Below are 12,877 nucleotides of genomic sequence, written 5' to 3' on the forward strand. Positions count from 1 at the left end.
GTTATGATTGTTATCTGTTTCTTTCTCCCCATCCTATTCCTGCCCCTGTTAATGTTCATATTTTCCCTCCTTTCTCCCTTCCCCCCCTTAATAGTTTTCCTTTTGACCACCGCCTCCCTCAGTGTTGCCCTTTTAGCCCCCCTCCCTTTTCCTCCCCTTTGCCCTTACTACTTCCCTCCCTACAAACCACTCCCACCCCCCTTTCGTAACCCTTTCCCCCTCCTACTGCCTGTAGGATATTGTTATATTTAATGAAGTATGCTATTTCTTCTTCGCATCAAGAGTGACAGGAACAAATCTCATGCGAAGCTCCTCTCCCTCCCCTCTTTCCCTCTAAAATGATACTTTTTGCGTTTCTTCTCCATAGAGTCCTATGCTTAACTGGTTGTTATTCCCTCCTTGTACCAGAACCAATGAGGGAAAAGCTCATATGATTTCCATCTCCCTCCCTTTTTTTTCCTCTGCTATACAGTTTTTATGCCTCTATGAGTGGCATAATTTACCCTTTTCCACTTCAACCATTCCCTTTCTTCCATTGCAGTCCCTTTGTAGCCCTTAACAAGTTTTTTTTTAAATCGTCATTTTGTGTATTTTATAGTCATACCCTCTACTTGTCTATAACCAGTTTGCTCTTATCAAATAGTAGGGTGTGTGTGTGTGTGTGTGTGTGTGTTCTCCTTGTTTACCTTTCTAAGTCACTGTTGCATCTCGTAATTGGAGGTTGAATTTTCCATTGAGTTCTGGCTTTTTTATCAAGAAGGTCTGGAACTCTGTTATATCATTGAATGACCATCTCTTTGCCTGGAAGAATATGCTCAGTCTCGCTGGGTATGTGATCCTTGGTTGTAACCCGAGCTCTTTTGCCTTCCGGAAAATTGTATTCCACTGCCTCCGAACTTTCAGTGTAGAGGCTGCCAAATCCTGTGCAATCCTCACTGTGGACCCTCGATATTTGAATTGTTTCTTTCTGGCCGCTTGGAAGTATTTTCTCTTTTATCTGGTAGTTCTGGAGTTTGGCCACAACATTTCAAGGCCTTTTCAGTTTGGGATCTCTTACAGCAAAGTCCGGTGGATTCTCTAGATTTCTATTTTGCCCTCAGGTTCCAGTATCTCAGGGCAGTTTTCCTTAACAAGCTCTTGGAGAATGTTGTCCAGGCTCATTTTTTCATCATCATTTTCTGGTAGGCCTATGATTCTCAGATTATCTCTCCTGGATCTGTTTCCAGGTCAGTTATTTTTTCTTTGAGGTATTTTACCTCTTTTTCTAATTTTTCATTCTTGTTGTTTTGCTTGGCTAATTCTTGGTTCCTCATAGAGTTATTTGTTTCCATTTGGTTAATTCTGGTTTTTAGCAAATCATTTTCCTTGGTTAATTTTTGAAGCTCCTTTCCCATGTCATACACTTTACTTTTTAGAGAGATGTTTTCCTCATTATAATGTTTTTCTAATTCTGCTATTTTCGTTTTGAGAGAATTATTCATTTTGTCTTCTATCTCATTTTGTTTTCAAAGTTCCTTTTCATCTCATCTAGGAGAGCCTTCTGTGCTTGGGACCCATTCCCTATTGAAGTTTCAGCTTTGGGTGTGGAGTCCACATTGTCTCCCTCTGAGGTTGGTTCCTCCCTCTGAGGATAGTAGGACTCCAGAATCTTTGTCTTTGTAGTCTGCTTTCTACCCATTTTGTGGCAGGGTCCTAGCCACTCCCTTCCTCTAGGATCCCAAGCCTTTACTGTAGAGGGTTTTGCCCTGGGGCAAGAGTTACTATGTTTTCAGGGTCAGAGGGGGGGTTTGGAGCAAGTGAGGTTCACTCTGTCATCCTAGACTTTGGAGGTCCTGAAAGGGGCTTTTTAAAAAAAAAAATTTCTGGGCTATGAAGTGGTAGCCCCAGCCCCTGTATTTGCTTCTTACCTTGCTCTTTCCAGTCCCAGCCCTTTGGTAATAGGCCTGGTAGTGGACCTTGTGGTTGGTGGGAAGACTTGCCCTCTGAGTTGATCAGGCCCCTTCCCGGCCTGCGTCTGCCAGCCGTGCCTTCCCGGCCTGCCCCAGCTTCTATACTTTTAACTCACATTTACTTAGTGCTTTAAGGTTTACATTTTTTTCTTTGGCAGCCCTCTGATGTAGTTAGTGCTAATATTATTGCCATTTATGGTTGAGGAAACTGAGCTTCAGTTTCCTCAGATAACTTGTATAGTTCCCCAGCTAGTGCCAGAACTGGGATTTATGTTCAAGTTTCTTTACTCTCAGGCTGGAATTCTTTCTACTACACTGTTCCAGGAAAGGGAGAGTCCTAAGGGATGTAAAAAATTCTAAGGCATACAAACATCTCATATTTTTGTAACTGAAAGAAAAAAGTCTCTTTAACATTAATGTTAAAGTATAATATTTGTTGTAAATTTTTTCCAGCCTATAAATTTTGGAGTGAACAGATTAAGAAGCACACAAGCAGCTGCACAAGTAGTTTTGAATGTTCCTGAGACAAGAGTAACAGCTTTGGAAAATGGACTCAGGGTAGCCTCTGAAGACTCAGGTCTCTCAACATGCACAGTAGGTAACATAGACAACCTTTTTTGGGGTGAGCATTCATTTGAAGAGGACAACTATTGATGGTAAATCTTCTCTTCAGGACTTAGGTTCTTTCCTTGATAGATTTCTAGTAGCTATGTCTTTGATTGGTGGCCAATGGTGGCCATGTGCCCAAAGTGTAAGAAGTTACCCTTTCTAGTATCTCCTTTGGCTCTTATAATGTATTGCCATTTTTGCCATGGTAGCAAGTATAGTTTTGTAATATCTTTTAATAGCCTTGATGACCCCACAAGGTTTATTTATATATTAATGTACTATTAATTCACTACAGTGAATACATGACTTTGTATTAATATTGGGTGAGATAGTTCAAGAAGAGGGAGGTCATAAACCAAAATGGATGGTGTTTTGTTATTTTTTGTTTTTGTTTTTTGGTATTTTAATAAGGTTGGACTTTGGATTGATGCTGGAAGTCGATATGAAAATGAGAAGAATAATGGAACAGCTCATTTTTTGGAACATATGGCTTTTAAGGCAAGTTATCAGATTTGTTTAATATATTTTCTTTAGGAGATGATAAATATTAAGTTATTCATTAAACTGTGATACTCATTATTTATCTGTGGTGGAGCACATGTTATTTGTTTCTGCTGTACTACATTCCTTTGTCTTTGCTAGTCTTTGGTGGCACCCTCAAGACATTATTGATACTTGAATTTAAAGTAAAAAAAAAAAGTTTGGGTTTTTTTTTTGTGGATAATCTGAGGATAATCTGAATGGATACCTCTTGGGAAGAAAGGAAAAAAAAGGAGAAAGAATGAATTTTATTAAGCATTTGCTATGTGTTAGAAACTATGCTAAGTGCTTTGCAAATATTATTTCATTAATTGTTACAATAACCCCGGGAGGTAGGTGCTGCTCTAGTCACCATATTAGCTGAAGAAGCTGAGGCAAACAGGTTAAGTGACTTGCCTAGGTTATATAGCTAATATGTATCAGAGACGGGATTCAAGGTCTGGTCTTCCTGACTCCAAGCCTAGCCCTCTCTCTTACCTATTGCACCACCTAGTTGCTCTAAAGACATGTGCTTTTCCCTTAAGCAGTCAAGGCAGTTTACTTGAAATTAACCTCTGCTTATATACTTTCCAGTCTTCACATGTGATATTTAGAACACCTCTCTTATGTACGTGTTATGGATGATTTATTTGTAGTAGTTGTATGTCTTGTTGCCTTGCTCACTTTAAGCTCCATAAGGGCAGGAAACCTTTCTCATGTAAACTTTGTACCTTATGCAGAGCCTAGGTGCAGTGCTCTGAACACAGTAGGCACTTAAAAATAATTGTTATTCTTGGAGATACCACTGCACAACCTTCTAATGACTAAGTGGACAGAAAAGGGAAATGATAGATCCTGGAGGGACTGTGGGAGAACTAGTACACTAATGCATTGTTGATGAAACTTTGAACTGGTCCGACCATTCTGGAAAGTAATTTGGAATTTTCTCCTAAAAGCTATTAAACTGTGTATACTGCTACTTGGTCTTTACCTAAAAGAGATAAAGATGAAAAGGCCTATGTGTACAGAAATATTTGTAGCAGTTCTTTTTGTGGTGGCAAAGACTTGAGAACTGAGGGGTACCCATCAACTGAATGGCTGAACAAGTTATGGTATATGACTGTGATGGAATACCATTATGCTGTAAGGAAATGGTTTCAGAAAAACCTGGAAGGACATGTATGAACTGATGGAAAGTGAAGTAAACAGAACCAGGAGAACAGTTTACACAGTAACAGCAATATTGTAAGGATAAACCACTTGGAAAGACTTAATAGCACTTATCAACACAATGATAAGCACAATTCCATAGGATTTATGGTAAAACTCAGAGTGCAGATTAGATTGAAGCTTTTTTTTATCTTGGACTTGGCTAATTCAGGGAATTTGTTTTGCATAATATACATATTTGTAATTTTGTTTGTTTTGCCTTCTCAGTGATTAGGGCAGTGGAAGGAGGGAGGGAATGAATTGAAACTGAAAATAAAATAAAATTTTAAAAAATTGATGTTTTTTTAAATTGAGGATTAGCTGGACTTAACCAGCTCTCCACTTTATTGACTGCCCCCTGTCTTGTTTCAGGGCACCAAAAAAAGATCTCAATTGGATCTAGAGCTTGAGATTGAGAACATGGGTGCTCACCTCAATGCCTATACATCCAGAGAGCAAACAGTATATTATGCCAAGGCCTTCTCAAAAGATTTGCCAAAAGGTATTTATTTTTTGTATTTACAAAATTCTGAAAATATTTCTTGAGGGGTAATATATTTCTTTTGGGGTTCATTACTTTCCATTTCCATTTTTGCATGACAGCTTTAGAAGAATAGAATTGTAGAGTTGGAAAAGATCTTAGTAGTCTTCTATTCCAACCCTCCTTTTGAATGGATGAATGCTTTACAACATTTCTGATAGTCATCTGCATGAATACCTCCAACTATGAAGAACTCACTGTCTTACAAGACAGCTGACAGCTCTGAAACCTACCTCCTTATAATTTCTACCAGTGGTTCTAGTTCTTCCATCTCAGCAGAATTAGTCTTATCCCTGTTCTTTAAGACAACTCTTAGACTTTTTCAGCACCCTTATGTCACACATTCCTTGTCTGATTGTCAGTGTAAATATATTCAGCTTTTTCAAATTATTTTCATATCATGCAGTTTTGAATCTCATCACCATAGTTGTCTCTCACTTTGGGGTGTCTTGTTGCCAAAGGTCCCTTCTAAAATGTGGCACCTAGAACTAACACAGCATTCCATATACATTCTAATCAAGGCTGAGTGAGACCTCTACTTCCCTAATTCTTATATTTGGTCACTTGAAACCAAATTACCTTTTTTTGACTCCTGTTTCTCATTATTAACTTACACTGAGCGTGCAGTCAACTAAAATCACAAGTCTTTTCATATAAATTTCAATCTAGCCGATATTTCCTCAGCTTGTTCTTAGATAGTTGTATGATTAATTACAAAAGCTATTCATTGTTGATCTTTATTGATAGAGGGAGTTCTCAGCTGGCATTTTTCTGTTCCAGTGAAACCATAGGTCCAGATACAAAATAGAAACATTTGTTAAATAATGAATCCTTTCCCCATTTTTTTTTTCTGTAAACAGTAACCTTTGGTTTACATTTTATTAGGTGCCTTGGGCACATATTATATTCTACTTAGCTGTTTCTTTTTTTTGCCTAGCACCAGATAGCTTTGATGACAATCATTTTTTTTCTACCAGATTTATTTCATTAATATAGAAAACTCCATTAAGGAATCTCATTCTACCAAAGTATTTTGTCATCCAACTTAAGAGTCTTACAGTGTGGCCTAGGGGACTGAGAGGTTAAGTAACTTGCCCATAGCTAGTATATAACTTGCTCACATAGCTAGTATATTTTAGAGACAAATTTGAATCCAGGTCTTTCAGATTCTTAGGATGTCTCTCAAAAACTAGACCATCTTCTATTAATGTAAAAATTGTAATTCTTGAATTTTTTCTTGTTTTTGCTAATAGCTGTAGAAATTCTTGCTGATATAATACAAAATAGTACATTGGGAGAAGCTGAGATTGAACGTGAACGTGGAGTTATCCTCCGAGAGATGCAGGAAGTTGAAACCAATTTGCAGGAAGTTGTTTTTGATTATCTTCATGCTACAGCCTATCAAAATACTGCCCTTGGACGGACAATTTTAGGGCCAACAGAAAATATAAAGTGAGTATATTCAGTTCTGCTCAGTATTTTGTGATGATAGGAAATAATTTGGTAAGTCATTAGTCATGGGCTGCTTTAAGAGGGTCTTGTTCCTTCCATGCTTGGATCTGTGAACTTTAGATATTCCAGATTTCATGGTTTAATCATCTTATAATCATGAAAATGTAACTATATATTAGTTTGCTGCACTTAATCCCAAATTACTCCCTAATTAATGTTTGTTGAATTGGCACTTAAGTTTACAAACCCTTAAAATTTTGAAGAATCAGTTATTAGGTAGGATTTCACTTTGAGTCAGGGCTGCTCATGGGTATAGATGAGAAATACAGATGCCTCTGCCTTTTTCTTTAGTATGAAGTCTGACAGTTGAGATGCTTCTTTCTACATATGTGGAACATGTTATAGGATACCTTCAAGGGCATATTGGAAGTCAAAGGTATTCCACTTTTCTTTCTTTTTCCGCTTTCAGATCTATAAACCGGAAGGACTTAGTGGAATACATAACAACACATTATAAAGGTCCAAGGATTGTGCTTGCTGCTGCTGGAGGTAGGTGATCAAAGATGTAAAGTATTTGTTATGTTTTTGTGTCCATTTCATTAGGGCTGTTTCCCATGGTTTTTTATATTAGTTTAAACTGGTTGGGAGGTACCCCCAATTTAGCTCTTCATTTAATAGCTAAGTTACTAAGTCTATAAAAGCCTAAGGTAGAGGAAAGGGGAAATGGAGTACATATTTCAGTCATTTTGAAAAATAAAAACTTTTTTGTGTGTTTTAAACTTCCGTTATAGTTATAGTTATAGAACAAATTAACTGTTTCCAGGTAGTACAGTTAAGAACCAGAGAAATAGTGGGATACATTTTTGCTTGGAAGGTAGTTTAATCTCTGGAGACTTTTAAGTTTATTTCTTTAGCAAATATTTTTTGAGCATCAGCTTTTGACTTCTTTTGAATGAACACTTTTTATTAAACTTGCTCTCAGCAAAATGTGGAACTGGTCATTGTATCATCAGGGTAGGTGGGTGGAAAATACTTGAAATTTCCATTGGAAACAGCAGATAACTGAATGCTTAGACATGACAATAAAGCTCCCTGAAATTTGGTGCTATTTGTTTGGTAGCATAGGGACAGAAAACACTGAATCACTGTAAAGCAAAGGCCTCCCTGTTACATTGTTTTCCCCCATCTATTTTGAGTTAACTGTGAAATGCTTTTTTTCTGCTTTTGCAATTTTTCCAGTTTTCCCTGTTTATTCTAGATTGTAGTTTTCTTGGGGGTTAGAAGTATGTCTCAATTTATCTTTGTGTTCCTGATACTTATTATTTAACCTTGCATATACATCATTGGGAGGGAGACTCAGTTAAATCCAGTACCCTGCTATATGCAAGGCACTCTGTCAGGCTACAAAAAAGACAAAAACAAAATATCCCCTCCAGTTAGTAAACATTTCTTAAGTGTCTTCTATGGGGAGATAAATATGAAAAGAAATGCAGTCCCTGCCTTCAAGGAGTTTACTATCTGATAGGGGAGGACTACACACAAAAGGAAAGTGGAAGAAGGGATAGGAAGGGAAGGTATTAAAGGAACATGATAGAGAAGTCTAAAGGAATGCAGCCTGGTGGGAAATGAAGAGGTGACTGGCCTGAGTGTGCTCCTTCCGTGGAGGTTCTGACCTTAACTAATACTGGAGGTTATAAGATGTACATAAATAAAAAAATAAATATGAGGTAATTTGAAGAGGGAAAAAGCACTAATAACTGGGAGTATTGGACATCTTCACTGAAGAGTTAGTAACTAAACTGAACCTTGAAGGAAGACAAGCTTCTAACAGGCAAGTATGCATTTCTGGTATTGGGGACAGAGGCAGGAAACAGGATGCCAACTTTAGGCAACAATTGGCAGTTCAGTTTTGTTGAAAGACAGTTCATAAAGAGTAATATTAAAGAAGGAGTGTGAGAACTGGAAAGGTTCAAGTTAGATTGTGAAAAGCTTTAATGCCTGATTGAAGCATCTGCATTTTATTTTAAAGTAAGTGGAAAGTCAATGGTTCTGAACAAGGAAATGATATGGTCAAAACTGTACCCTAGGAAGAGGACTTTGGCACTTGTCTGGGTATCTTCCCTTCCCACCCCCCTTTTCATCTTCCTTTTATATGTTATCTTCCCCCATTAGATTGTAAACTCCTTGAGGGTAGGGACTTTTTCATATTTGTATCTCCAGAGCTTAGTACAGATCTTGGCACATGATAAATGTTTACATAGCAGGGGTTATTTTGTTTTTGTCTTTTATCCTTTGTAGCCCGGCACGTAGTAGGCTGTTGAATTGAACTGAGTCTCTTTTCCAATGAAATCACCAATCTTTTGTGTGAAGGATGTATGGAAAAGGGATAGACTAGAAATAGGAGATCAATTAGGGGTTTTTTTTAATGGTCCAAATGAATGAAGATGAGAGCCTGACCTTGGGAGTGGTTACATGTGAATGGAGAAAAGGGGATGGCTAGAACAGATCTTTCAGAAGTAGAATCTGAATTGACTTCTGATTATATAATAGTGGGTGAGGGAAAGGAAATAGTCATGGGTGACAGAGAAGTTACATTGTGACTGTTGACTGTGACTGATTAACTGGTGAGTTGTTATTGCCCTGGATAGGGATGAAATAGTATTAAGGAGGTATTTTGAGGGAGAGATGATCCTTGGAAATGTTGAATTTGAGATGCCCGTGGGACAACCAAGTGGCAGTGTCTATCAGGCAGTTGGTGATATGAGATTAAAGTTCAGGATAAAGATTAAGGCCCATGTTTTCTGTCAGTGTGGAGAGATGGTTTCATGAGTTACTGTGGTCAAAAAACTTAGCACCTAATAGTCAACCTTTTGGTGATTATCTTTTTTCCGTTTTTAACCAGGGTCTTAGTGTAACTGTAATTTAAGTTACTAGATTTTCTTTGTTTTCAGATTGGGACAGATAAGTAGTGGGGGGTGGAGGAAGGTGTCTACCACATCCAGTTAAGGGTGCTAATTTTGGTATAAATGTTTCTTTATCTATTGAGAACTATATAAATGCAAGCAACTCTTCAGGCTCTCCCTGAGTACCTTATACTACATCTGCTCTCCATTTCTCTGTGATTTAATTTGTAGACTGACTGTTCTTGTAATATCTCAGGTTACAATTTTAAAAACAATTGTATGCAGAGTTACATTACCTGGTAGATACTTCTGAATGGTTGTATGTAAATTGAATTTTTAAAATTAAATATAATTTCTTAAGCTTAGATGCCTTTGAAATTTATTCTATACAGAATTTGTGGTAAAGCAAGAAATCTTAGGATTTAGTTTAATGACTTAAACTGTATACATATTAAGATATTGTCTTTTTGTTTTAGGAGTGTCTCATGATGAACTGCTTGGCTTAGCCAAGTTTCATTTTGGTAATTCTTTATCAGCACATGAAGGAGAAATACCATCATTGCCTGCCTGCAAATTTACAGGAAGTGAGGTAAATTCACAAGCCACCTAAACCAGAAATTTACATTGATTTCCTTATAATATCAGTAAATATATGTATATAATATAGCTAGTTAGTTAGCTAGTCAGATAGAGCTATCTAAGTTTTCATTAATAGGAATCATAAATGGGGACTTAAGTCCCAAATCAGCAAGAAGCATTTATTAAATGCTTACTGTGTGCCAGGCATTGTGCTAAGTGTTGAGAATACAAATATAATAAAAAAGACAGCTCATACCTTCATGGAGCTTAGTATAATGGGAGAAAAAAACCCATAAAAAGGAGCTGGAAATAGGGGTGGAGAGTAGGGAGGAAGCAGTGTGAAGGTACCCAGTGTGGGTGCCTGGTGGTATGGTGTTAAAGTCTGGGAAGTCAGAAGCACAGCACAAGTTGAAGAATGAAAGTTGGCTGGCTTGGGCCCCTCCCAAAAATGGAGGTCCCGAGAGGAACTTGTCAGTGGGAGATTGGGGTCAGCATAGAAGAGGGAAATGCTGGGGTGACATTGCAGATCAGCCATGGTAGTGAAATCTGGAAAGACAGGAGAACACTCAGGTGGAAATAGCTAGAATGCGGTGGAGAGCTTCAGGGCAGTCAATATTTTTGCTTTGAACTGTAGAGTCAGTGTGACATCATTTATAACAAAATCATTTTTTTGATCTTTGATCAGAACTGTTCTGTGTTTTCTAGAGTGAGGTTTTAAAATCTTCTCCTACTGCAATTCACTTATATATTAGGTTTGCTCACAACTGAGCTCTCTTTACCCCAGAGCTTTGCCTTTGGTTTATACTCATAGCAGTAGCAAACAGGTAAAAAATACCTTCCAGTCTCTACTCTTGATGACAGTGGCAGGAACCAGGTTCAGTAGGGGGGGACCTTGGCGAAGAGGTGAATCATTTTTCTCTGTCAGCTTTAAGCATCATTGGTCAGGTTATATGGAGATGAGCATACTTTTTCCAAGCTTTGCTATCTTTTGATAGCTAAAAGTGGATAAAAGTGAGTGTGAGGTGATACTTAGATGCGTGTGTGTATGTAAACATATACATACACTTAAGTATATATGTACATACACACAGTCCTCAACTTTCACAGAGGTAACATTCTTAGAAAATGATGTAGAAGTAAAAAATGTGAATATTGATACATTGAACCTATGGGAAATGGAGGTGTTAGGTTCCTGTGACAACTAAAAACTATAATGTTTTGCTAGAGATTGCTGAAAATCCACTTTTCTGCATATAATTCTTTTTTTGGTCTTTTTGGAGGGGGAAAGGGAGGGCAATTGGGGTTAAGTGATTAGCTCAAGGTCACATGCTAGTAAGTGTTAATTATCTAAGACTGAATTTGAATTCAGGTCCTCCTCATTCTAGGACTGGTGCTCTGTTCACTGTGCCACCTAGCTGTCCCCATATAATTCTTTATAACAAAACATTAATTCTTAAAATAAGCACTTTTCCTAACATGGTAACCATAAAATAATCCATAAAATGTAGAGGAAAGAAAGAAGAAGAGGGAGGGGCAGGGGCTGCAGTCTCCAAAGAGCCCCAAAATAAAAAAGAGAAAGGGGGAACCTGTCATCTCTAATCTCCCTTTTAGCTTTAACTGTTCCCTGGTAAAAAGCACATGCCTTGGGGTGAATCCTGGACCCCAGTCCTGCCCCAGGGTAGTTCTGCCTGTCCTGGGAAGACACACAACTGCTGAAGTCATGGAACATATTTGGACTTGTATTTTACATGCTCTTAGCTAGAGTTGTTTTTTCTTATCTTAATCTTAACTAGATTCGTTTGAGGGATGACAAGATGCCTTTGGCACACATTGCCCTTGCCATTGAAGCAGTTGGTTGGTCTCACCCAGACACAATCTCTCTCATGGTTGCAAATACTCTGATTGGGAACTGGGATCGCTCTTTTGGAGGAGGAATGGTGAGTGACCCTAAAGGTAATTTTCAGTTTTATATAGAGTTGATTTAAGACTATGCTTCGAAGGGTCAATCCTTTACTTCTTTATATGATAGAATGGGTATTATGAATTTTGGCATTTAAAAAATTAGACCTGCAAGCTGTGTAAAATTTGTTTGCTACTTTAATTATTTCTATACTTCTAAGTCAGTTGTGATTTAAGAGTCTGGAACTGGTATTTTCAGCTCAATGGAAAGCACTTTCTGCAAAGGAAAGGTAATAACTAATAGTTCAAAATAGTAAATTTCATTTGAATTTAACAAACATTTATTAAGCACCTACTCTGTACAAAACACAGTGTTAGGGATTAAAGATATATAAAGACAAAAAGGAAACAATTCTTGCTTCAAGGAGCTTACATTACAACTTCTGCTATGGCATATATATATTTAAAGCTTATTTGAGGAATGAGGATTTTGAAGACAGTGATACCATGACAAAAGTAGTATATATGTGGTTTTTGCCCAGACATCTATGTTCTGTCTATAATTCATAGTTTTAGAGAATTGCCTAGAGACTCTGAGAGGTTAAATATCTTGCCTATCATTGTATAGTTGTATGTGTCAGGAGCAAGACTTAAAGCCAGAATTTTATGATTCCAATGCTGGCCTTTTATTTTCCGTGGGATCTTATCTATCAAATATTTTGCTTTGCAAAATGTGACCTCCCAATGTGTTGAATCCAAATTTTCTTCTACTGTCATAACATATTATTTGGTTTAAAAGTATAATTGAGAGGGAATAGAACCAAGATGGCAGAGTAAAGGCAAGGACTTGCCTGAGCTCTCCCAAATTCCCATCCAGATAACATTAAAATAATGCCTCAAAATGAATTCTGGAATGGCAGAACCAGCAAAAGGACTGGTTGAAGCAGTTTTCCAACTTAAGACAACTTAGAAGATTGGCAGTAAAGGTCAGTCTCACTGGGGTGAGAGTGGAGCACAGGTCACATCCAGCAAGCCAGCAGCAAGCCTTGGGAGTGACTGAATTGGTGGCTGTCATGGCTTCTGGAGTTCTCAGTCCTCAGACAGCTGGTCAGAAGGAAATTACAAGGAACTTTTTGCTAGTAATGGGAGCAGGACTCTGTAGCATGGGCCATAAGCAGTCACAGGGCGAGGAAGACTAACAGGAACAGAGTCACAGT

The 12,877-nt window shown here is 37.8% G+C and overlaps 1 protein-coding gene across 2 annotated transcripts in view; it reads left to right on the forward strand.

Annotated features, from left to right (window-relative positions):
* Positions 1-12,877, forward strand: part of LOC138176049 (mitochondrial-processing peptidase subunit beta-like) — a 34,800-nt gene that overhangs the window by 12,694 nt on the left and 9,229 nt on the right. Inside the window, exons 2-8 of one of the 2 annotated variants that reach the window (XM_069106790.1) lie at positions 2,403-2,543; positions 2,970-3,056; positions 4,659-4,788; positions 6,081-6,279; positions 6,749-6,828; positions 9,659-9,771; positions 11,555-11,698. In XM_069106790.1, coding sequence (XP_068962891.1) covers positions 2,403-2,543; positions 2,970-3,056; positions 4,659-4,788; positions 6,081-6,279; positions 6,749-6,828; positions 9,659-9,771; positions 11,555-11,698 — 894 coding nt within the window. Of the gene's footprint in view, positions 1-2,402; positions 2,548-2,969; positions 3,057-4,658; positions 4,789-6,080; positions 6,280-6,748; positions 6,829-9,658; positions 9,772-11,554; positions 11,699-12,877 lie in introns of those variants that run through there. The other variant, XM_069106791.1, reaches the window with a different exon arrangement.

The sequence above is a fragment of the Petaurus breviceps genome, unplaced genomic scaffold (assembly GCF_028583685.1).
Source record: "Petaurus breviceps papuanus isolate PSGF00001 unplaced genomic scaffold, PetGlider_PUasm1.0 80, whole genome shotgun sequence".
Lineage (NCBI taxonomy): Eukaryota > Metazoa > Chordata > Mammalia > Diprotodontia > Petauridae > Petaurus > Petaurus breviceps.